Raw genomic sequence first — 25,189 nt, 5'->3', positions numbered from 1 at the left:
ATAGTAGAGATATACCACGTAAAAGAGGAAACTTTCTACTTTAATGTGGTGCTAACTGGACATCCTAGTAGGCTCCATAGATAAAATAAATTGATTTTGAAAAAAAACCCTTTCTTATTTATGCACTAATTGAACAACACACTCGACCGCAGCGTCAGTTATAACAAACACACACGACCGCAGTTGTAGTACTGTGTGTCATGTCTTATTGTCCTTATTTTCTTAGTGGCTGCTGTTAGTGTCTGCTCTTAGTGGCTGCTACCTTCAATGAGGCGTTGTGGTGAATCAATTCAAGGGTAACATCATGACAATAGCACAATATTGATTCGACGTCGTTTTGAAAACACAGTGTAGTCCTCTGTACGAGTACGACAATCGGAATATTTCATACTGCGAAATCATGGCCGACCAGGAAGAAAATCTTGAGCAAAATGTTGCACCAGATGTCAGCTTCGATGGAGTGAAACTATCATTAAATTCGGAGAACGAGAAAGACGGTTTGGTGGAATTGCCACCAATGGAGAGTAATTCTCCTCGATCTATCATAGGCGACAGAATTTCTACTCCATTGCCAGCCGTTGTGCAGGAGGGTTTCTTTGCTAGAAAGGTGTGAATGCATATAACAGCAAACGTTAGGCTTAACTAAGTTTCGGTTAAAGTTAACATTAACACTCTCAGGTAGCGTTTGTGGTTATTTTGACTCAATTGTAGGAGCAAAATGCGAATTGTGGTACCCCATAGGCTTTGTGAGATTATGACCTCAAGAGGGTTGTTAGCGTCAAATGGAAATGTGAAACAATTTCTTGTGTTGTCAAGTAGGCTAGGTCTAGCCTAACTAGCCTACATACTATTATTATTAAGTTCCAGGATAAGGACAACCTAACACTAATGTCTTGGCTATACATAGCCTAGAAGAATTACAACAACTATCTGTAGTGTTAGGTCCATAGCTTTGTAAAATGGATTAAATTGCCGTAAAGATTGTGTAATGACTAGCGGTCTGGATCGTATATTATGAATAAAGAGCTGAGAAAGTATCGACTGTAAGCTGGGTTGTTTATTGTACAGTACGTGTATCTCAAGCTAGTCGCTCTCTGGGTGCATGCTAATAAAACTTAGCAACCACTGTAGTATGTTACATCTCCTTTCCTTAAAAAACTTATAAAATTAAAAACCAAATGTTTCAAAACATGCAGACTTTCTTAAACTAACGAAATTCTACTTCTACAAAACAAAAGAAAATATTTACATGACATAATCTATTAAGCCATGTTGGGGGTTTGTGTTTCTTCCAGATCTTGTTGTATGTTTCGTCTGTCCTGTTGGCCATAGTGCTCTGTCAATGGTGAGACATCAGTCCTGTCCTGAGCTGTGAAGTGTTCTGTTGTGTGTCGAAGATGTCTTCTGTTTCGTCTATATGATCTGTTGTGTTCGGTAATCACTTCATACGACCTGGGTGCAATTTTTCGTTGCACTTTTGCCTTGGTCCATTCCTTCTATGACCCATGTGGCATAATTCTAACAGTGTCCCCTGTCTTGAGGTCTTGCAAAGGATGTGCTTGTTTGTCAAAGTAGTACTTTTGTTGTTGTTTGTTTTTCTGAGTTTGTCGAGTAACGTCTGTCTGTACAATGGGTTTTAGGAGTTCGTCAGTAAGAGGAAGTAGTGCCTTTGTTCTGCGACTGAAGAGTCTTTGTGCTGGGCTTGTGTCAAATCCTTGTGATGAATCCGATAAATCGCTGGACTCCTGCTACATATGTCGGCTTTGGCATATATGTAATGCAGCTTCAACTTTGGATGGATCTGTTTTGAGTCCATTGCTGGTGATGAGATGACCAATGAAGTTAAATTCCTTCTGCCTGAACATGGGTTGCCATGGATGTAATAAACTACTAAGGGGAAGAGCCTTGGCATGTGTTGTTCGTTATGATCTGTTGTTAGGAATGTAGAATTTGTCTGTCAGTGCTAATGGTGCTATAGCCTATAGGCTAATAGTTCTAATGGATGATGAAGTTTGTTTGTTTAGAAATGTGTATATCAATGGGTAAAAAATGGTTCTTTTTCTTGTTATTAACTCTCAATGTAAATTGGTTTAAACAGGACGTCAAAGCGTTGTGCAAAACTTGCAACCCTTCATGTCCCTTTAATGCAATAAAAGAGTTAGTTCCACATCGTTCAGAGCTTTAATGTTTTCATTGGTGGCTTGTCAAAACTATAGATTGACAGTTTTCCAGATGTTTTGACACATTGGTATGTCTGTGTTGACCATTGGAGAAAGTTTATTGCGGTTAGCTACCAAATATTGATGTGTCTGCAGTGCTGGAACACGTTTACTTCTCCTATTGCTTTCCAGTTGTAGGATACTGTTACATTATTAAATTGAAGATTTCTTAACTTGCCAATAACTGTGTAACAGATTGCTAGATTAATTAGCTCTTCGCAACTATCATTGCGTTTTTCCAACTCTGGTCAAGTAATGTTCAATGTCAGTGTTTGGTTTAGCGGCAAGCAGCATTGACGATGAATTGCAATAAACAAAAGCTCAACAAACAGCAGTTGACACAATAAATAATTTATCCCTTGAAAAAATCCCTTGTCATTTAGCCTCTGAAGAAGATCCTGCTAGGATCATAACGTCAGGCCAACTTACTTTTACACATTCTATTACACAGGCTCTCTAGTGAATAAGTAGTTTGCTAACAATTTTATTTTGATAAATAATTTATGCAGGATTTGTTGATTAATATTTCATGATATCTGTTGGCATATTGAGGCTCCAAAGCACTTAGTTATCTACTGTGACAGATTGAGACCTAGCCTACAATGTCACTGGAAAGGTAACACTACCAGAAAAGTTATAACAATACTCTTCAATCTTTGTATGTTTTTATGAAACCTTGCAGACTGGGCGATTGGAGGAAGCTGTGAGCATGTGTCAGAAGTCAGCTGTGGATAACAATATCGATGGAACAGTGCAAGGGGTCTGGCTCTTGACAGAGTGAGTAACCAAGGAGGCACAGTTGGACCATATGGGGCCTGCAGGAAGGGTACAGAACGCCTGTTAATGGGGCCCAGTGGAATCACATAGCAAGGAAACACCTGACATATCAGTTTACATTGGGGAGTTTTGGCATAGAATCATTTTATACAGCAGATGCACTGTGCACGTGTAAAACGTTTTGATCTTGTTTTCCTGTGTAATGTAATGTGCCTATTTTTTGTCACAGGATTAGGTAAACCCCTGTGAATTGGGTACAAACTTTCACTGGAGCCTGCCAGACCAAATGTCGTGCCCATGCCTGAGCTATGGCAATGTTAGAAGTGCCATATCTAATTTATACTTTCCCAGTTTTATTAATGATAAGGAAAAACAGAACTTATAAATGTATGCTGTGGGGATCAATCCATCGTTGCAGATGTTCTATGTAAGCATAGTTTTGTTTTCATAACATTGATATGAATAACCCTTGATAATTATTATTTACAAATAGAGCACTCCAACCCCCCCCCACCCCACCCCCTCCCAAAAAGATCCTAATAGGTACATTGTATTTAATAAAGGTTAAAGTGTTATATTTATTCATCTATTTTATTTATTTGTTTCTCTTTTATTAATATTTTAATGCAGATTTTTAAGTGTCATGTATTGAAGTTTGTGAGTATTGGTGGTGGGTACTAGGTGATATGAATAAGAGCCAGAACTCTTTGTTTGAAACTGATGGAGGGGTGATATCTGTCTGTTATTGACTATATATATATATATATCAACATCTCTCCCGCAGAGTCGATCACTGGGACATTGAGATGGAACGCATTATAATTCTGACGGAGAAGTCCATGCTGAAGATCAGATATGACTTTGTGTCTAGTAAATTCAAAGAGGGCAAAAGAATTCTCTTCAGGGACATTGATTCCATTCAGATGGGGCTCTTTGAATACCCAGAGAAGACATTTGTGAAGTAAGTGAATATTAATCAGGAACTTTGTATGCTGCTTTGTCTTCCTTCTTTTGAGATACCGTGTTTTACAGGATTTTTCGTCTGTTTTCAAATACACGCAGACACACGCAAGAAGAGAATTTTGGATGGATCTTAGGTTTTGTCTGTGGGTGGAAGGAAGGAAGGAATTGAACCCTGATGTCTTTTGATGATGGAGGTGTAAGGTCATTTGAGGTCATCAGATTTCAAAATGTGAAAACTCTGTCAAATCAGAATCAAAAAAAAAATGTTGTTTGTAGATGCCTCATAAACCGTTGAGTTTTAGTGCAAAAACATAAACCGTTGAGTTTTAGTTACAAATACATTTGCAAAATATTTAAAAATCTCATAAGTTTTCACAGTATCTCAACACAGGAAACATGGATTGATCCATAGATGAACCCTATTGTAATTTGGGGAGTTTTAAAGGCCATTTGGGGATACCGGAGTTCAAAAAGTAAAGACGATATCTCAACAATGAAAATCTTCAGTTATATATCTGATTTGTTTAGAAATTTAACTGGTAATAATGTCATCGAAACCTCAGTGAATTATTGCATTTCTAGCTTTTGAGAAATATTACATGAATACATGGTATTAAGAAGAAAATTGCAAGAAGTGGCAAACCAGTGCAACAGATGCGTTGAGAGAAAATGTTTTTATATTTTTTTCGATCATATACTGTATGGATATATATTTTTATTTTTTTCAAAATCTTCCATCAGACCTAGAGATGGGGTGGGCATTCGCATCCATTGGGGGAAAGGACGTTCCGTGGGTTTCTTTGAAAGATGGAATCCTCTCGCCTCCAGCATTCCCTACACAACACTGATTAGCCATCCCTTGGAGCATGGTATGGAACCAAATTCAATTTATGAGGTAAGGAAAACCTGCGACTGAAATTTCAGGTTCTCTTGTTGATCATTATTTGAAAAATATTTCTAGTCAGATCTGCCTTGCTACTTTAACAAATGTTACTCTTCTGTTTTTCATCGAGGTCTTTCACAATCTACCCTCAACAGTATCAAACATTTTCCACAATTACCATATCCATCTTTAGAAGAAAGAAAACATTGCAAAGAATATCTGAGCCTAGTACTGCCATTTTCAATCAAATCTGATCGTGTTTCATATTTCGTGGCTGCACAGGATATTTGGACAGCCATATTTCTGAAACATATTTCTGAACATAGTTTGAATTATATTTCTGAAATCATATTGCAATCATATTCTGAAAACATATTTCTGAAATCACTTAACTAGTTCTTAAATTTAAAATAGAAAAAAAAAACAATATATTTTATATATATCCTCTTTCTTGGTTATTTATTTATTTGATTGTGAAAGTGGACTTTTATTATCTCATCATTCATTAATCAAACTTCATTGACTTTCAATAATCAATCAATAATCCCAGCAGGGCTCAAGGGAGTTCACAAATTAAGCAAACTCATGAGGAGGAGTCCAAACTCTTGTTATTTCCCCTGTGCAAAAAGTGGTGGAGTAGTAACCCCAAAAAGTTCTGTAAAATTCCCAATATTTGTATATAAAGCCAATCTTGAAAATTTGTTTGGAAAGGTTCACTGTTTGAACCGAAAATTTTGTACACACTTCCAGCTATACTACAATTTCAATCATAGAATGTTTCTTATAAAAAATAAAAATGTACCATATTTTCGTTCAGGTCAAAGCTTTCACTGACGCACTGACTCAAGCCGTCAACCTCTACAGACAAGAGCAGAATGCAAGCTCCCCGTCGATTCCCGTCACGGAGGCGCCAATCCAAACAGACATCTTCATAGGCTGGCACAGTTCAATTTTCAACCAAAGTCGTCTTGGATATTCTAGGGAACGGGGAGGCATCAGCTTCTAATATTCATGCAGCTTTGAAATTCATGAATATTCATGCAGCTTTGAAATTTGTGAATATTCATACGGCTTTGAAATTCATGAATATTCATGAGTCGATGAGCATACATTTTCTGCTTCTTTAGCATTAACTAGCAGAGGTCAAGAACAGTGCATGCGATAACCATATAACGATCTTGGCCAATCAATTTATGCTATTTTTGCTGTGAATTTTGGGTGTAATAAAACAAAGCTAAGCCTGTTTATTAGTCACCTATTTAGTGCCTGAATTAATGTAAGAGACTATTTAACATTATCCAGGAAATGGATATCTGAGTACTCGTGGAACAAGCCTTAGAGACAGAAATGAAAGATTTTTTTTGTAATACACCGACTAAAAATTTCCATGGAAAGTTCCTGTAAATCAAAATAGGCAGACAATCTTGGATAGATCTGTATGATTGCAGGAGTAATGGTAACTTTCTTTCTTTTCATTTCTTCTCCTCTTTCTTCTTTTTTTTTTAAATTAAGAGTTGCTTTTTTATGCTAAATTTTTTCTGCCAACCCATTTCTTGATGTAATACTTTGCATTCTATTTATTAATATCATAATATGGAATATTTTTCAGGTAAAACAAGCAAATTTTAAAGTAACCCTTGTTAGTGTAACATATACTACCTTAACGCCAGGCTAAGTTATGAATGTTGTTTTGGAATTATTTTCATGAAAAAAGCATCATAGTTTTGGTGTTATTCCATTGTCGGTGGTGAATTAGGTCGCTTACTGTGTTTATTGGACTGTGACCACCTAAACAAATTTTTGTGATGTGGAGTAGATGATCTTAGTTGATTGTAGTAATAAGTTTATGATGTATTTACTATATTACATTCCTCTTTTCCAGTAATATCCAGTTACGGAGCCAAGTAGTTGGGTTTTTTTCATCTCTAGTAGAAGATCTTGAGGTTCATTAAATTTAAAGTCTCTTAAAATTTCGAAAAGTGCTCTGCTTCAGTGAAAAAGTGTGCATACTAATATACAACTGTTGGAGCAATTTGTCAGCATTGCACTGCCTTTGGCTATTTGTAGATATAGAAATTATTCTCTACCGTTTCTTGATTTATCAATATGAACCAGTTGTAAATTTCTGTATTCTGCCTTGGGAGAAGTTAAAAACGAGGATTTAAAAGAACATCGTCTGGTAGAGTGATCATGTATAACCTTGTAAAAATAATTTTATAGGTTAAACTGGGGGGGAGGGGGGAGTAACTTGCGTCCCTTTCGAAGGGCTCAAACCATTGAAAAAATAACAATATGGACACATATTTACATACAAAGTGTGAATGCAAAATAATTTTAAAATTCCTGAAACTTCAGGGAAACCTTTTTTTCTGACTAGTTAGTTTCTTTCACATGATGATTATGGGAAACATTATTTTGTAGTTTTTGTTCACCACAAAACCCCAAGTTTGTAATGATGACGGAAAATATTGATGAATGATCTTAAATGGAATTTTTCCGTGATCATTCTTGTGTCCATCTTGATATTTCTACAAACTTTAGGACAGCAAGAGGTCGCAGTTTTAAACTTAAGTCTAGGAAACTGTGAATTGATAACTAATATAAGTCACTGCCGATAAAACTTTGTTAGCTTACTCGACGAAGTGACCTATCATCAGCCAAATATATTCAAACATGAACAAATATCTGCATGGCATAACAGGAATTTCCATTGATTTTTCACTTTTAGTGAAAGTGTGAAATTTTTGTAAGCCTCCTTTATCTTTTCTGTACTCTCTTATCTTTATGAGATGTTCTTTTTTTGTACCTTTTTCACTTTTTTTGTTGTTGTCACTTTTTTTTTGGTCACTTTCTTCACTTACATCACTTGTGATCGAAGTATTACAATTATTACTGTTGGTATTATTGTTATTTTTTATTATTTTCCCCCCCCCCCTTTTTTTTCTTTTTCCTTCTTCTTGTTTTCTTCAATTTCTATGTGTGCAATGTAAAGCTGGCACCCTGTGTTTTAATTATTGACACAGAACAGCTTTGTAGCAATAAATAACCAAAAATAAGTTTAGTTAAAAGCTGACAACAAGTGACTAGAAGCGATAAAAAAGTGCCTATCATAGGTGCTTTGTAAACAAGAATTTTAAAAATAAAACCTTCAAGTCAGGAAGTTGCAAGAAAATCTCTTCCCAAATCTTTCTGCAATGTTTTTATTACTTGCATGAAGATGTTACATTACTAGCAGGAATTAGTCTTGAAAACCATCGACAGCATTTCCACGGCACAGTCGACTCAGGAACACCCACTCCAATTGCATCTCGATTTGGGGAGGGAGGGAGTTGGGGGGGTGGGGGAGTGGTGGGGAGGGAATGGAAACTGCATGAAATACCGGAAAATGCAGACACAAGTCTTCCATAACCAGTTAATTTAGATTCTGGTTTCCTCTGCGATGCAGTTTTTTGGGGAGAACTTTCAGTTTGTGAGGTTGAAATAGTAAGAAGAGGATCTTCAGTTCTCTCTTTTGAATGAGACTGAATATATATCGTCATTTATTTGGCATTTCCAGTCGAGGCTTCAACTCTTGATGTATGCAATGATGTATCTCTGCCCTATTGTTTTAACATTTTGCCTTGAGTGTCTTACTGGTATCATTTGTTACAGCATTTTTTTATCCAGACATATTTATGATGGAAACCCAAAAGTATTGGCGAGAAGAGAGGGAGGATTGTAACTAAGGGCTAAGTATGGTTTTATGACAGTCATGTGACTGTCCAGTTGTTTAACTTACAGTGTTATTTCTGTCAGCACACAGAATCAGGCATTACCAAGGATTGTCAACAAAATTTACGATGCAAATGTGACATTTATTTCATTTTTTACATATTGATCATTTTACATGTAAGATTCAGTGTACATTTGGTAATTTTGGCAGCTTTAAAAAGGTATGTTGATTGATAAGTTAACTGTAAGCTAACTGTCAAAACCGCCCAAATTTGACATTTTCCCATGAAATAATCTTTTGTGAAATAGTTTTTTTTTTCACAGCTAAAAGCCTGTCAAAAAAAACAAAGGAAAAAAAAAAACAAGCTTGTTAAAAAAACGATTTAAAAAAAAAAAAAGCAAGCATCTGAAATTGAAATATATATGTATGTCCCTTCTCATAAAAATATATGTAAAACATACATAATTTTGAGTAAATAACATACGCTATTAAAGATAGGTATTTTATGCAAAACATAATCGTTAATAAACAAACATACTGAGGTTAATATGTATATCAGACTTAGCATGTATCTTTTAAAAGTCTTCATTTATACCACTTCTTGCTACATATTTCTTAGGCATTTTGAGATCTTTGCTATCCAAAATCTCTTTAAATTAGCTTTACTATTTGATATGGATAATTTGTGATGGAAAAAAACAGGTACTTGGCAAAATAAATATCATCATTGGAGGCTTTATAAAAAAGCAAGGATCTGAAATTTAAATATAATATGTATGTCTCTTCTCATAAACATATATGTAAAACATACATAATTTTGAGTGAAAAACATATGCTATTAAAGATATTTATTTGATGGAAAACATAACCGTTAATATACAAACATACTGAGGTTTACATGTATATCAGATTTAGCATGGTTCTGTTAAAAGTCTTCATTTATACCACTAGTTGCTACATATTGTGCTTTTCTTAGGCATTTTGAGATCTTTGCTATCCAAAAATCTCTTTAAAATAGCTTTACCATTTGATATGGATAGTTTGTGATGGAAAAAAACAGGTTATTGGCAAAATAAATATCATTATTGGAGGCCTTATATTGCTCATGTTTTGTCTGAACTATAAAGTAATGGTACCTCCATTTTGGTACCTCCATGGTACCTGGTACCTCCATGGTACCTCCATTGGTACCTCCATGGTACCTCCAATGGTACCTCCATTTTAATGGTACCTCCAGGGGTTTTGAGAGTTATAACTGATGGGAGAGGGATTGGGAGGGGGGAGGGATACAACCCCAGGGTCAAGTAGAGGACCCAGGGGAATGTGGGATAAGAATAATGTATGTTTGATTTTCATGATATATTTAAGGAGTAATCACAGTACTGTTGAAAAGTGGCCAAGGGATCAGACTTGGCTGGCTGGCCCCCATTATAAAGATGCCTTGGAAACCCTATTTGTATTGGTTTTGTATGCATGTGAGGCTTATCGTTTAGTACATTAATGGTGCCAAGTAATAGGTCAGTGTATAAACGTCCACATCACTTTTATAGCCAAGGGTTAGGGGGAGACCAGCTGCCCATCTCCCCTAAATAAAAAATTGAAAAACATTGTTAGTGTTGCTGATAAACTTATGAATCACCTTTCTTGACAAACAAAGTCCCACAAACTTACCTTGTGGTTATGCCATTTTCCATAATGACCTTAAAAGTTGTTTATGAAGTTGTTATTAATAAATCACAGTGAATAATCCTTTGTCATTAACAAAACTACAAACTATCTGCGTAAGTGTCCATATGGCAGACTGATAATTTCACTGGCTATATACCACACTATGGCGTTAGCTGGGAGTGGGGGCTGGGGGGGGGGTGAAAAGAATAGCATACTTGTGTTATAATGTTGATTGTGTTTAATTAAATTAATGTTTGATAACATAAGATATAACCTTTGCATGATCGCATTATTCTTTAGGTATTTATGATTATTATTATGATAAGGATATCACTTTTTACTTCATAAACCTTGCTATTACAGTGGCATACTCAAAGAGGGAGGTGGGTGGTGGTATAGGGGGGGGGAGATATTGCACCATCCAAGTGAGATGCATAATTAAAATCAATATTGATGTCTATAACAGATGCATATAGTTAGTGAAGAGACAAAACCTTTCACTAGTCACACTTGAACACCCCAAAAATTTTGCTCACACCAAGTGCAGACTCTTTCTGGTGTCAGGTACTTAGCTACATAGTGTGGGCTTGTGTATGTCACCATGACATGTAGTAGGAGAGGTTGAATTATATGGAAGGGGGAGGGAGATACAAGACCAGCAAGGAATTGGGTAAATATATAGATACACACACACATATTTACACATATATATATATATATCCAGACCAGTTGTCTGATGATCGCTCAATATGTGTGAAACTCTGAGTAACAACTACTAGTGTTCCACTAGTCTCAATATATATATATATATATATATATATATATATATATATATGAAAATCGATCGATCGATTTTCATTTATATATATTCATTTGCCTTTGTCGTTTACATCCATTGCATATATATATATATATATATACACATATACCACATATCAAAATATTTTGCCCCATAGTTCCTAGTCTAAGACATTACATTGGATATATTGTCTAAGTCACTATTTATTGCACACGTATAACAGATACGTGCTAGTACTATATATATATTTAAAGCTTTTATAGTAATAATAATGGTAGAACTAGTACATAACATTGTATTTCTATCTTATGGTTAAGAAAAACAAATGAATCGATGTGCAGTAGTTACTGAAAATTTTTGGGGAACCACCGTAAGTTTGATCAATTGAAAAACTGTTCCAAATGATAGGGAAGGGCAAAAGAAGTGTTGAGAAATAGGAGAGCATTATTGAGCTAAGTTTATTTCATCACGATTAATTTATGCTTTGGGATAAACATAGAATCTATCGCCATATTAAATACATTCTGGTTATCACCTGTGTACTGTACAGTTCACCATCTTTGTTTTATTTTTGTGTACATGATATTAATGTATCGTATATGTGACACATTCAGATCTCTTTGGCTCCCACCCACCCCTTTGGCACTCTACCCATTTCCCCCACCCCTTTCCTCTACCTTTTTCCCCTACCTCTTTCCCCCTCCTATGAAAAGAAGCTGATGTTATATATTCATGACATTCACCACCACTTCTGGTATGCTTGCAAAATGGAGCCTCCCCTCTCCAACCTCACTCCGAGCCTTAATGTATCTAAATAAGTGGTGGGCCTGTAGGCAGGGGCTGCATTCTGGGGGAAATGCTCACTCAAATTTTGATTATGCCCCCATTTTTGGCAAACTTATGGTTTCAGTAATGGACCCCTGTGGTGGATCCATGCAAATACCCCTTCAAACAAAATCTCCAGCTCCAAAAAAGCACTGCCCCTCCAACTTTGGCAAGCTGGCCATGAGCTCAGTCAAGGGTGTAGCTAGAGTGGGGGGGTGCAGCAATGATTTAACTTTTTTTTATATATTGTGACTACCCATCACCCTATGCGATGCCTATCAATTCATCAGGATGGGAATATTTATGTTACAAAAACCAATTACAAACTGACACTTCATCACGCAAAACCTCTAACTTCATTTATTAATTCTCAGCATTTGATGTGAATTACGCAGAACAGCCGCTGGATTATTCCAATGCTTCTTAAGGGGTTTCGTGTTGCTAAGCTCTGGAAAATAGTAAAAGTCGAATTACGGACACAAATAATTTTGAACCAGATCTGCACATCGAGTTGTTGATTGTTGTTGAATCAACGAAAAAAAAAAACACAACTTCACATCAGCTTAACATTATACAAACATACTGTTAAACTATTTAGAACAATTGGATAGTAACCCCCTTGAAAGACATTGATTGTGTGGAAAACATTTCGTCATTATAACAAAACTCAAAAACGAACTGCTTTTGTCCCAAATGATGGACGTTTAATTATTATTTTGTGAGAAAATCTTAGAAGTGTACAATGCCGATATGAAGACGAAAAGATATATAGCAGCTCAAGATTCTGCAAATCACCTGCACTTGTCTTTGGACAGATTAAAAAACGGTCATAAATTGTGTCCAACCACCTTTTATATATCAATGGGAAGGGAATTTTATTATCTTTTGTTTCCAAGAGGTAGACATATTGTATTCTGTAAATCTTGCCTTGAATGGAAAAGATTATTAATTGCTGACACTATTACAAATACAGAGCTTTGCCATCGTATGCCCCATTATTTATTTGACTCACGCCCTCTCTTTCGTTCGAACATGTGATCTACAATTTATATGGTCACCTGATCAAAGTTGATTTCTTTTAATAGAAACTAATATATAGGAAATATAGAAATAATACGTAACCGCATAAATTTCTGTGTACGTGACCTATTGAATAAAAAGAATTGTATCGGTCAGTAGTGAGTAAAGGGAAAGTGATTGCACAAATGTTCGAATATATATCTGGCTTATTTCGATAATCGGGATCTAGCCACCTTGTTAATAAGATAGTCATTGTTTTGCAATTGAAATGCGTATTTCATAGTAGTTCCAACGTGACATCTTCGATAGCAACAGTGGAATAATCGCAGACGGAAAGAAGTAGGTATTACGCTTTTCTGATTTGGAATTAGTTCAGTGTCTACATTAACAATTTCGTTTTAAAAAGTCAATTGCGTTTGATTTAAGTTTGCAAAACATAGCCTACATTTGTACGACGCTTCCTAGTACTACTCAGGAGCCATTATTATTGCTCTGCAACTGGTACTGTATGTACTACACTACAGACTGTACAGTACTACTGTACTCGATTAACCAAATTTAGTTCTTAGCTACACTATCATCATGCCATAATTAGGCTTTTGTATAAGTTGGACTAAAGGCATGTAAAAGGTTAGTTTTGTTTGGTATTTCCCAAGTGTTCGGAAGCCAACTTAAGGTCATTTGAAATCCTATCCGTGTGATGATTCTGGATGAAAACCGGCTTAAAGATATAGCTTACTCATGGGAATGAGTTTTCAGAGAATTACAAGGCATGTGTGTAAATATTTCACCCAATCTTGCCACTCAGTGCTCCCATGCAATGGATGAGATGTTACCGTAGCATTTGAATACCTTCTCAGATACTGAGAGACAGGTGAAGGGATCCCATCACTGCAGGGCAGCAATGGTTAACAAAGTTTGAATGTTGAAACCATAGAAAGAACCGACTCAACCGCCAGTTCCAAATTTGCAAACCAGAAATGTCAAATCCACGGAAGACTCTGCTTGACAACACTGCAAAACAGCAATTTTGAATAGATCAAGAGAATCTGTGTCTTGGTGAGGTTTTGAACTGAGAAATTATTGATTGTGGGGCAGACACTCTAACACGTACCCCACGCTTTCACCTGCAGCAACTGAAGAATATCACAAGCTGAGGAATCTTGCAGGGTCTCAGACCACAAATAACCTTTGACCTCCATCTTGTGATTTTATGGTTTTCATGAGCTCTAACTAAATGTTTCATTCAAATTCTGCTTTCAAGATTTCTGATAGAGAAGTTTAAGTCAGTAACTGTGATAACACTGATTGGCTACTTAGTAATATTAATAACCCACAAAGGAGAACAAAATATGCATCTATTGCACATGTGGCTTATTCATCTATGTGATTCAATACTCTGGGTTGGAAACAAAGGAGCAAACTCTTATTCCAAATGTTTTTTCGAACTTTGATAATGATGTTTCATACTCTTTTTGCAGGTAGTTTGATCTTACGGAATGTTTGAAGGATGGCCTCTCTCTTTGGGAGGAAAGGTAAGGATGCCTGCAAATTTAAAATATTATGAAGTCTAAAAACAATCAATATTACATTTTGAAAGGATCAAGATCTTTTGTTTCCTGACGTTAAGCTGTCGATCTTTCTCTATCTTTCACTGTCTATTTCCTGCGTCTCCTAGTCTGACATACTGTATTCCTCTTCTCCCACCACCACATCTCTTGGTATCAACAAAAATATGAACATAGCTCCCTAAGATTCACAATCAAGTAATTACACAATAATTGTAATTGCAGGGTAAAGTACTACACATTTGTTCACATGAAGCAACAGTGCAATACTTGCATAATACATACAAAATTAAGACATATCATAAGCAATGACTAATCTGTTGAACTGCGTCCACGTCTCTAGTATGTTTATCAAAACACTTTGCTAATAAAGGTCTACAAACATTTGAGAGTTATTTTTAGGTCTGTAGTTTTATTTCCTTCTTGTGAAAATTTCTCACCTTTATACAAGTGATTCTTACATAGTAGGTAACATGTGATACAGTGATATCCTTTAAGCTAATCAATGTGTTCTCTTGAACACATTTCAGTTCAAGATTATAGAAGGAAGTACAGCAAGTCCAAACTTCCTTAAATAAATACGAGTGCCCTAGATTCCAGTCTGGCTTAGACAGACTCTCCTATATGGTAACGTAGCAAATTCATGTTTTCGAGGAAACAATGGACCACTAGCAATATATATCCATTTTGTGTTGCATTTTGCTATGCAATACCACAAAAAAAATTATTCCCAGAGTAATTGATTATATATATGTATACATGTATGGAGTCTTACATATTGAAGTACAATTGAGTAATCACAGGATTTGAACCGATTCTCTTTCTCTTTTGAAAAAAAAACAGGATCAGAAAGTGGCTCAGACAAGCAGCAGACCATTAAACAACACTTGAATAAGGAAATATCTTTGAACATCAAAAAGGTATAGTAGTATGCACACAAAAAATTGCATATTCATTTTCATTAACCAATGCAAAAAAAAACCTTGTTAACTTTTGTTGCCGTGTTATATTTTGTACCCAAATCAAACTTGCAGGAAAAAATGATGAAATTTTTGTCTTCAAAATTTGAATTCAATTTTCTACTCAGAAGGATAGACCATGCATTCCAACTTGAATACTGTCATTTTCATTGGTATTGTATTATATCTTAAAAAACCCCTAAAGTTCCAAAGCCAATCTATCCAACCAGTCCCCTGAAATACTTCGCCAAAACAATATATTGAACACTACAGAAAAACCAAAAGTTTTTCGTCTAATCACACTTGCTTGTTTTAAGTTTAACTTTAGTACAAATTGTGAAACCTTTCAAAAAAGCCTTAAGACTAAACCTCCAAAACAGTTTATGTAGAAAGTGAATGATAATTCACTGGAATGCATCAGATTTGATTCCTCCTGTACATCATGTCAAAAATAAATTATCTCTGGACTGTTCCTTTAAGCCCTGATAGAGGGTAACCTTGGAAACAATGGACGGTTTTGGGTTTATTAGTTTGGAGAGTACCATCACATGTAAAACTAGCGATAATCCATCAGACAATACTGAAAAGGGTTATATACGCTACTGTATAATGCTTCAAAGATGGACAATTGTCTAGATCTCATTAGCATCCTTTTCAGCTTCTATAACAAATGAAGGAATTTAAGTTGCATTGTGTAAACAAATTTGCTACAATCTGGTAGTACCATCATGTACTAGAAAATAACATGAGCTGTGACTAGGTGTATCAGAGTTGTCATCAGGGAACATTGAATGCATATCCTAAGCTTCCGAGGTTTGCTTTAAAGGAAACAAAGAGAACGTTCGTAGCAGGGCAAATTTTTAAGGCCTTACTTCCTGGTTGTCAGAAAAGCAAATATGGTTGTTTGGAGAAAAAAAAGACATGTCAAAATAATAATAATATATTAATGACCAACATATATACCATGTAGAAGAGATGCGAAGGTTTTGTGATATAGAACACTAGCTTTTGGGATGATATCAATTTATCAATTTTACCTATTTTGGGGGTATTTTGTTACAATACAATCTGATTTTGGTGTAAAGAACTTTAGAGACTTCGTCAGACAACCTCCAAAGTTGATTTTGGTCGTCCGAACAGAAATTTGGTCGTCTGGTATGATTAGAAGATGTTTAAGAATTTCCCTGGTCGTAGACAAGTAGCTTATGCAATCAAGTTGGTGTGTGTGTGTGTGTCTCTGTATCCATGCATGTGTATCAAAATGTGTGACACACTAGGCTTTAACATGATACCTCAAGAAAGGGAAATGTTTGCAAATGAATCGATGTTTTTTAGAATGTGGCTTGTTATTGCTGAGTGCAATATCCTTTATTCAAATGCCTTCAAAGTATTCAAATGTCGAAGGTCAGCAGAGATCACAAAGAGAACATCTTCAAGAGCTTTTTATATGAAAATACTTAATTTTAGACCTAGATTGTATTTGAATGGTGGGTTGCTCTGACAGCCAGCTAATATCAAGAGATGATAATCTGCATTGCTATGAAAGTGCACTTACTCGATCCTATCCAAAATAACCGAAACCAATCCCAAAGCTATGTGAAGATTTGTGCTACAGTATGGTACAATTTGATGTAAAATTAAAACATGTTAGAAGACTTCTTGAATCCATCAAAACATGAAATCTGCCTTAATGCATATTTGAAGTTATTATCCTCGTCAGGTGGGTGATATAAAATGTGTGTGTTTTTATCGATTAACTGTGGAATTGGCTTCTTGGATGTTGATTTTGCCAAATTTGGCAAGTAACCATTGGTAGTGTTGTCACTCTTTTTTGAAAAACCCAGGTGATATTTTTTTAGCATACTGTCATTTTGCGTTCAGTATTTCAGTAGTCATTGGCTTGGGTGTTTAGTGCTTACTGGGTTCAAAACTCTGCATTGACTCCTTTATTATCTTTCATGCGCAGCTCCAGAGAGACCACATCAGCTCTGCATCTGCGATCCGAAGGTAACAAACAGACTTGGGTCATTCAATTTAAAAATATTCTGGAGGTGTTCAGCAGAATTATTTGAGTCCAGTGAATGCTCGTCTGTGATCTTGATTTTCATCCCTCCCTTCCCCTTCCCCTTCCCCTCCCTAACCTAACGCATCCTCCAAACTCTCCTCTATCTTCCATTCCCCTCATATACCTTTCCAGATTCTCATTGCTTGTTGCCATTAATATCAGTTTGAACTATTTGTGGAAGATTTTTAGTATATAATTCATATTTTGTCAGTGTGCATAAGGTATACTGAAATGTATCCGAATTTCCTAACCTTCATCACAACTTCACATTCATCAACCACATCCACAGAACTGCTATTCCCTGTAGAAAGTTTTAGATTGTTTGAAATGGGCAGGTTTTTCCTTTCACGTTTAGCTTCATTTAAGCACAATTTGTTTGGTTATTTTGTGCTTGAGGAAGGAAGTCACACATCTATACAATAGGGAGCTTTTACTTTCTCTTTTGTGTTCTCCTTTTGGTTGATCACATGACCTGAACGCAGAACATAAACTAGTGTTCATAGGCGTAGGAGGCGGGGGGGGGGGGGCTGGGTTGGCTGCAGCCCCCCAACCAAATATTTTTGTGAAAATTCGGGCAATATGCTGAGAAGTTTTCAGGCACCTACTGAAAGAAAAATAAATTGCAATGTGTTTTCAATGGTTAAACTTATATTATAATTATCATTACTATTGTAACGACTTCCCCAACTATGATAACCAATATGAAAGGGTAATAACACGACAAATGATTGTATGTATTTTGCATGGGATGTAATAACCAATGCATGCCTATATGATATACTGTACACATGAACATGTTGAAAAGTTTTGGTTATATTTTTCAGGCAAGTCGTTACAGCCCCCCAAAAATCAAATTGGGCTCCTATGCCTATGCTAGTGTTCAAATGCGATTTGAACATGTCGCATAGCATCTTGCGTCACAATACCAGATAAATTATCCCCGATGGGAAGATTACAATTTACTTTCTGGTTTGAAACTCTCATAATGCACTCTGTTTTAAACATGCACGTACAGGCTCATGATCTCTTTCGGTGGTGTAAGATATCCTTTTAATCACATTATCATGGTTAGGTTCAGGCTTTTCCGCTCAAATTTTAGTTCTTTCGCAGAGGTTTAATGGCCAGACAAAACGTTAGTACCGCAATGACAACCTGTCCCGTTTTTTGTTCTAAATACTATCAGAAGAACTGCCCAGTTAGGGAAAATTACTCAAAGTATGCTCCATTGCATGTGTTTGACCGGCACTTAGGACATTTCAGTTTTATCAGCAAAGTTCTTCATTATGATAATGTGGTTGTAAAATACCTACCAGAGTTAAGACAAAGACAGACTTTGTCATGTTTATATGTCCTAAATCAGTAACTTTTGATATTTTTATAAACTTGTATAGCAAATTGACCATTTCGCATAGCACTTTTGTGATGTCATACTGGATAAATTATACCCTGGAATAGTAAAATACTAATATGGTAGGAATCTTGAGACAGAAGTGAGTATTCCTCTCAAAGACTTTATTGAGAGTTGTTCTCGTTGACCACTTTTAACATCTCGATTCAAGACTATTATCCATTTCAAAGCCCATGTATGAAAAGTTTCTCAGAATCTCTTTGTTTACAAAGCCATCATCATCATGAAATCTCACAACCGGGAATGATTTGTTCTTTGATTAAGCACCAAACAGGCAGTAATGTTGTTGTTAAAATTTTGTATTTTAAATTGTGTATTGCAGCAACCAATCAACAAAACAACCAAACTGATAACAGAAAACTCAATTCTGAGAAATGACTTTGATAATTTTGACAAATTTTTTCAAAAGCGTTTTTTTTTTTACTATTAGTCACAACCATACCACGAGCAGCAACAGAATGAGTATATGTGTTCGACAGTGAAATTGTACATATCGTAAGAAAAGCTTGGAATGAAATTTATCACCATAATTCACAATGTTACAAAACTAACCAACAAAGAAATGGGCTTATTCTGGACGAAATTTTTTCAAACATATTTTCTAAGTGTAAGAATATATAGCAGATATAGAGTTGTACAGAGACATCATTCACTTTGAGGGCAAAATTTCTGTCAGAGACGAAAAATTTTGCAGGTATGACCTGCGTGTACTGTATGAGCATGACAATGATAACTTCTATGGAGTTGTGTCAATGGTGTTATAGCAAATAGTAACAAAGTCCTTCACTAAGTTAGATTATAAAATGGTTTTGTTTTTGCTTTCACAGTGGAGAAACTGTCAACAGAATCTGTAGCTGCCTGGAGGCCATTTTCCTGCATGAGCTTAAAGACTCCTACACAAGCAAGGTCAATATAAGAAAAATGAATTTCGATTTAGTGCAAGTGTATGTATGATGGTATTCCCTGTCGCTGCCTGTATTTTCCAAATGACCAAAATCATATCGTTTATCACTCCCTCGCTCTTTCAGTTCAACTAAGCAAAAACGCCTTCTTTTCTAAAGCTTATGAAAGAGGAACACAATTGCATGCATGATGTAACGATTGTGAAAGTGAGACTTGAACAGTTTTAAAGTACTTAGAACATCACGACGTCCAACTTCCTCTTATCGTCAAATTACAGCGTGTGCATGCATATTCATGACACACATCTGTGCTATTCATTACGATTGTAACAGTTCCTACGCTAAAAGCTTTTCAAAAAGGGGGAAGAGAAAGGATATGAAATAATCATGTATTGTAACTTTCAATTCTGTTGTGGGAAGAAAATTTCCTATTTCAACCCCCTCCCGCCCTCTCTCTAAATTAAAATAGCAAAAACAAAAGACAGAGTAAGCAGTAATGTAACCTCAATTTTTTATTCATAAAGAGAAATAAAATGCATAATTTTCAATTTCCTTCCTCAAAACCAATAACAGCATATAGTTAGATATACTGCTGTAAGCAGCCAAGAAGTTGATGTGAGCCTAGCTTACAATCATTTCGTTTGAAACCTCCTCAAATATTCTTACTTATATCCTACAGACATTTTGGCCATTTATTACCAAGTTCACCCATCGGGACGTCCTTGAACAAATCAAGCAGCTGCTCTTTATCAGAACAGAGATTGGACAATGTAGGGTAAGTGGAGGGTGGAAGGAGGAGGAGGAGGGGTAGTGGGGGGGGGGAGGGAGGGAGAGAAACCAAAATAAAATAGAAGGCATATTCTGGTGGCAGGCAATCTAAAACTTACATTGGAAAGAGAAGTGTTACAATCTGTTCTTCGATAACTCTCTTGATATCTTGTTCCTAACTTGATCGATATGATTGATTGAATTTAATCTATTTTAATCGGCTAAATCATCCCTTACTCCAGGCAGTGATATCACAGAGGATGGAAGTGATATCACGGAGGGTGGTCTGTGAATGTCTTTCCTGGCCTGTGTTCTCCAAAACCTTTTCCTAAGCTGTTCTAACCTGATCCATTCAGAATTTTTTGCTTTGCTTTACTGTCAATGTTCTGTGTATTTAGAGTTTCATTATAGTGCAATTCTTTTATGCAATTATTATTTCCTCTGTGAATAATGATTGAAATATTATAAACCAAAAAATAAAAGGGTATTTTCCGCTCAATTATTCATGATGACATCATCCACTCAGGTGTTGCCAACACCAGTTCTTAAAAGTTCATATCTTTGGTGGGAAAAAAATGGATTTGATTGTCATTTGTTGTTCCTAGTTTGTATCAATGCTTCCCATCTGACTGATTAATTTAATTAGGTCATTCATCAACTTCCTTCTAAAAGTTTTCCTGGTTACACTTTTGTTTGTTGATTTTTCATAGGTGTTGACAAGATAACTTTAGTACAGTACAGTAGTACAGTAGTATATACAGTAGTACAGTGTACTTATTTTTGAGATTTTATACATAAAGGACAGGATCCCATTTCATGTAGCAAAACTGCACTTTTGCATATACAGGTATCGGTATGAATTTCCATTCTTTGTATTGTTGTATTGTTCAGATCTTCATGTACACACACACACACACACACACATATATATATATATATATATATATATATATATATATATATATATATATATATATATATATATATATATATATATAATATATATATATATATATATATATATATATATATATATATATATATATATATGTATATCTATATATATATACATTGTTCTACAATTCAATGTCAGGCAGTCAGTAATCCCCAGTTAAGTGTAATTATTCATTTGAATAAAGTGAATCCCACCGCCATGGATTAGAAAAGCTGACACAAGTAATATTTGAAATCCTGTCCATGTGATGATCTTAGATGAGCAGTGGTTGATGTCGAGCCTTTCCTTTTTGTCAAGTAAATCACCGTTATAATGCCAGAATAGCCACATTTGGTCTCCTTATCTGTTTAAACGTCTTTGCCGCTATTGTCATGGCATTTTTCATCACTGACCTGGAGAGATAATCAAGTATTTACAAATTATTTTTAAGACCTGTCCTCAATATGTGAAGGTAAGAAATCAGACAGATAAAAAAGTTGGAAAATACTGTTGAGGGTTTGATTCTGGCAAGCAAGAGACTATTTATGGATAATTCCAAAGGTTAGCGTGCCAAAGTTGATCTCATTTGGTGGGGGGGGGGGGGGGGGCGTGTGGCGTTGAGGGGAAATCCTGATGACCATTGTACATGATGTAATATCTTCTAAAATTTATTAAGTACTTAAAGCTTATTACAAATTTTTAGCTTTACTTTGAAAGATTTCAATTTTTTTTTAGGAAAGTGCAAAAAGTGTTCACTTCATGCAGACTTGTGTTGTTAGTATTATAGAAAATTAAACTTGTAAGTGGACGAAACTTCAAAGACCAACCTATTTTCAGTGTCTTCAATTTCATTGTTTGTTTGGGTTATTAACATTTTGAGAAGAAATAAGGGCATGGGCTCAAGCTGTGACTTTCTTTTAATCCTGACTTTTGAGTACTGGATGGTACATTAGTGCTTTTACAGTTTTAGTTGGCTAGGTATGAAGATTATACAGACCAAGAGAGAGACCGAGGAGTAAGGGGGTGGGGTGGGTACCTTGGTTTAATGAGGCTGGACGTTCTCCCACCGCACTGGTTTTCTATCTTCTTGCCTTTTCAGTTTCGTAATCTAGCCTTTCTCTTGAACACATAACTTTAGGAGATATTGCGGGTCTGAAGACGTCCGTCATGATATTTTGTCTGTTTCATCATTTTATCAGGCATGGATACGAATGGCCGTGAACGATTGCCTCATGGATAGCTACTTTAGCTCAATCCTGAGGGAGCCCTCTACCCTCAAGCAATACTACAAGCAAGGAGCGTTTCTACGAGACTCTGAGTTACCACTGATCACCAACAACTACCTGCAAGGTATTTCCCCTTCAAACAAATGTTTTCAATGGTTCATGGGAAACAGGGCTTTCTATTTTTGCACACATATCTTATGGCTTCTGCTGACAAGACAAATAATAATAATAAATGAACTTATAAAGCGCTAAAATCTACGAAGTATTCAATAGCGCTGTACAACCCTAATAGAACGCCAACTTGAAAAAATGAGTTTTCAAGCAAGACTTGAACTGACTGAGAGTGGGAGAACTCCGCACAGATATGGGCAGACCATTCCAGAGCTTGTGCCCGGCTGATGGAATCTGAATAGAGTAAATTTAGTTACAGCAAAAGTCAGCATAGGTTTGTAATCCCTTGAATTTGTAGCAATTTGGACAGTTAAAACATTGTTTTCACAAGCAAATGTTTCATAGAGTGTGTCAACTTTAATTTTCAAGAGTGTGTCCTATTGTTTCCAGGCCGTAATGACAAAACTTTTCAAAACCATGGTAACTACTTGGTAATTGCTCTTTGCTTATAAACTTCAGGGTTTTATCTTTAACCATTTCCTCTCTTACAGGGTTGAGTGTATTCACCTTCCAACTTTCATGTAATTCATCGGTTCTGAACATGTGGGACACTGCCCTCTTGCTGTTATCCGGTGCTTACCTCTCTAACCCAGAGAACCACGAATCAACAGGTAAATATTAATAGACCCAGTCATTGCCTTGTATGACAGCATTGTAGATATAAATTCCACCAAAAACAAAACAAAATAGGCAAAAGAAAAGACCAAAGCTTAAACGACCTAAGCTCGCAGATTCTTAAAGTACCTAAGCCATTGGAAGCTTCAACGACCTAACCCCATAACTGTATACTAAGATATATCATGGTTCTGCACATTCCTTTTAATAACTTATCTCAAACTGTCACATGCTATTATTGAATATCATGAAAAAATGACCTTCCGTGATCTTTTCTTAGACTTGCTGTTAGGATATTTTAAACTTGTTGAGAAAAATCATTTTCAGCTCTACTGTTTGAGATGTTATTTGTAAAAAATCTATCCTTTCTTCTTTTTCTAATTCTGGTCAATACCTTCTAGGTCCTGACAAAAGCACCGAGGATTCCTCGGTCTCTGGCGCAGACCCCAAATGGGATAGCGCCCGAACCAGCAGTTTTCACGAAGCTGACATTAGCGCTAGTCTGCTGAAGGAGGACGATAATCTGTCTGAATCGTCCTACCAACGGGGCGAGAAGAGGTCCAACGGAGAAAACGTTGTAGACCGGCAGGTCGCAGAGGACACCCCCGTGCAGGTCGAAGAATTTGAGGACAGTATCGTCATTCACTTGGAATCACCGGACAAGGCTGAAAAGGGTATCAGGTCAGAAGACAAGATGGTCAGTGATATTCCGGGAGAACATTCTGAGAAGCGACTTGCTTTTCGGGCAAACGTCGATGAAATTTCAGCTGGGATGAAAAACCAGGAGAAAGAAGAAGAAGACTCATTGGATGAGTCAAACCCGTTTAGTTCAGGTCATCTGGATCGGGACGATGATCCTTTGGTCTTTTCAAGGACATCAGATAAAAAGGACAAAAAGAAAAAAGCTAAAAACGGACGTAGAGTCGCTACAGATATAAAGGAAGAAAGCATGACCAAGACCAGTGAAGAAGAACCGACCCCCGCTGGGGATATTTCCGGAGAAGTTTCCGAGAAGACGTTTACTCCGAGCGCAGACATCGGTCACGTTCCGGACGGAAGGAGAAAGGAGGAGGAACTGTTGGATGAGTCGAACCCGTTTAGTTCGGGTCTCTCAAGACAGGATGATGACCGACTGGTCACTTCAAGGACGACAGATGAGAAGGGAACGAAGAAGAAAAAGAACAAAGCAAAAAGCAGTGCTGCAAGGTTAAGAGATGACAGCGTCGGTGATGAAGTACATGAAAGAGAAAAGAAAGAGTCGGAGAGTACAGAGCGCGAGATGTCGAGAACAGAAGCCGTGGGTGACGTCGAAGGAGAGATGGAGAGGTCGGAGACCAGAGATAAATCTGGAAGGGAGGAAGATATTTATAGATTCGAATCCAGGTCGTCCCTCCGGAAACAGAAGAATCGTGAAAGTAGAGAGGAGTGGGTAGAGAAGAAGCTGACGGATGGTGGTAGAGTCGTTGTACCAACTATAGCCGAGGAAAATAAAGGCATAGATGTGGAAATAAGGATAGACGATAGAAGAGATCCAACGCAACGACACGGAGCTGACGTCCAGGAAGAAAGCGGGAAAGGGATCAGAGACGAACAATCTTCGGAATCTTTCGGTAACAGCTTGACCGGGATGCAAGGATGGTCATCGGACTTCAACCGAACTGCTTCCCCCGGTCCACAGTCTACGGTTGTAACAGAAAGTCAAGGTAA

The 25,189-nt window shown here is 36.4% G+C and overlaps 2 protein-coding genes across 4 annotated transcripts in view; both read left to right on the top strand.

Moving 5' to 3' along the window:
* Positions 1-237: 237 nt before the first annotated feature.
* LOC139975511 (tumor protein p63-regulated gene 1-like protein) lies at positions 238-11,568 on the top strand. The gene is made up of 5 exons (XM_071983492.1): positions 238-607; positions 2,902-2,996; positions 3,781-3,957; positions 4,701-4,854; positions 5,660-11,568. The coding sequence occupies exons 1-5, from the start codon at positions 401-403 to the stop codon at positions 5,846-5,848; spliced, it is 822 nt and encodes a 273-aa protein (XP_071839593.1). The 5' UTR covers positions 238-400; the 3' UTR covers positions 5,849-11,568.
* A 1,452-nt stretch (positions 11,569-13,020) lies between these two features.
* LOC139975510 (pleckstrin homology domain-containing family M member 1-like) overlaps positions 13,021-25,189 on the top strand; it is a 28,686-nt gene continuing 16,517 nt past the window's right edge. For 2 of the 3 annotated variants that reach the window (XM_071983491.1, XM_071983489.1), the window contains exons 1-9: positions 13,021-13,209; positions 14,352-14,401; positions 15,278-15,354; positions 17,360-17,400; positions 19,694-19,772; positions 20,448-20,543; positions 22,670-22,820; positions 23,359-23,478; positions 23,884-25,185. In XM_071983491.1, the coding sequence (XP_071839592.1) occupies positions 14,377-14,401; positions 15,278-15,354; positions 17,360-17,400; positions 19,694-19,772; positions 20,448-20,543; positions 22,670-22,820; positions 23,359-23,478; positions 23,884-25,185 (1,891 nt within the window). In that variant the 5' untranslated portion in view covers positions 13,021-13,209; positions 14,352-14,376. Of the gene's footprint in view, positions 13,210-14,347; positions 14,402-15,277; positions 15,355-17,359; positions 17,401-19,693; positions 19,773-20,447; positions 20,544-22,669; positions 22,821-23,358; positions 23,479-23,883; positions 25,186-25,189 lie in introns of those variants that run through there. The other variant, XM_071983490.1, reaches the window with a different exon arrangement.

The sequence above is a fragment of the Apostichopus japonicus genome, chromosome 11 (genome assembly GCF_037975245.1).
Source record: "Apostichopus japonicus isolate 1M-3 chromosome 11, ASM3797524v1, whole genome shotgun sequence".
In the NCBI taxonomy this organism is placed as follows: domain Eukaryota; kingdom Metazoa; phylum Echinodermata; class Holothuroidea; order Aspidochirotida; family Stichopodidae; genus Apostichopus; species Apostichopus japonicus.
This window is presented reverse-complemented; position numbering and strand designations above follow the sequence as displayed.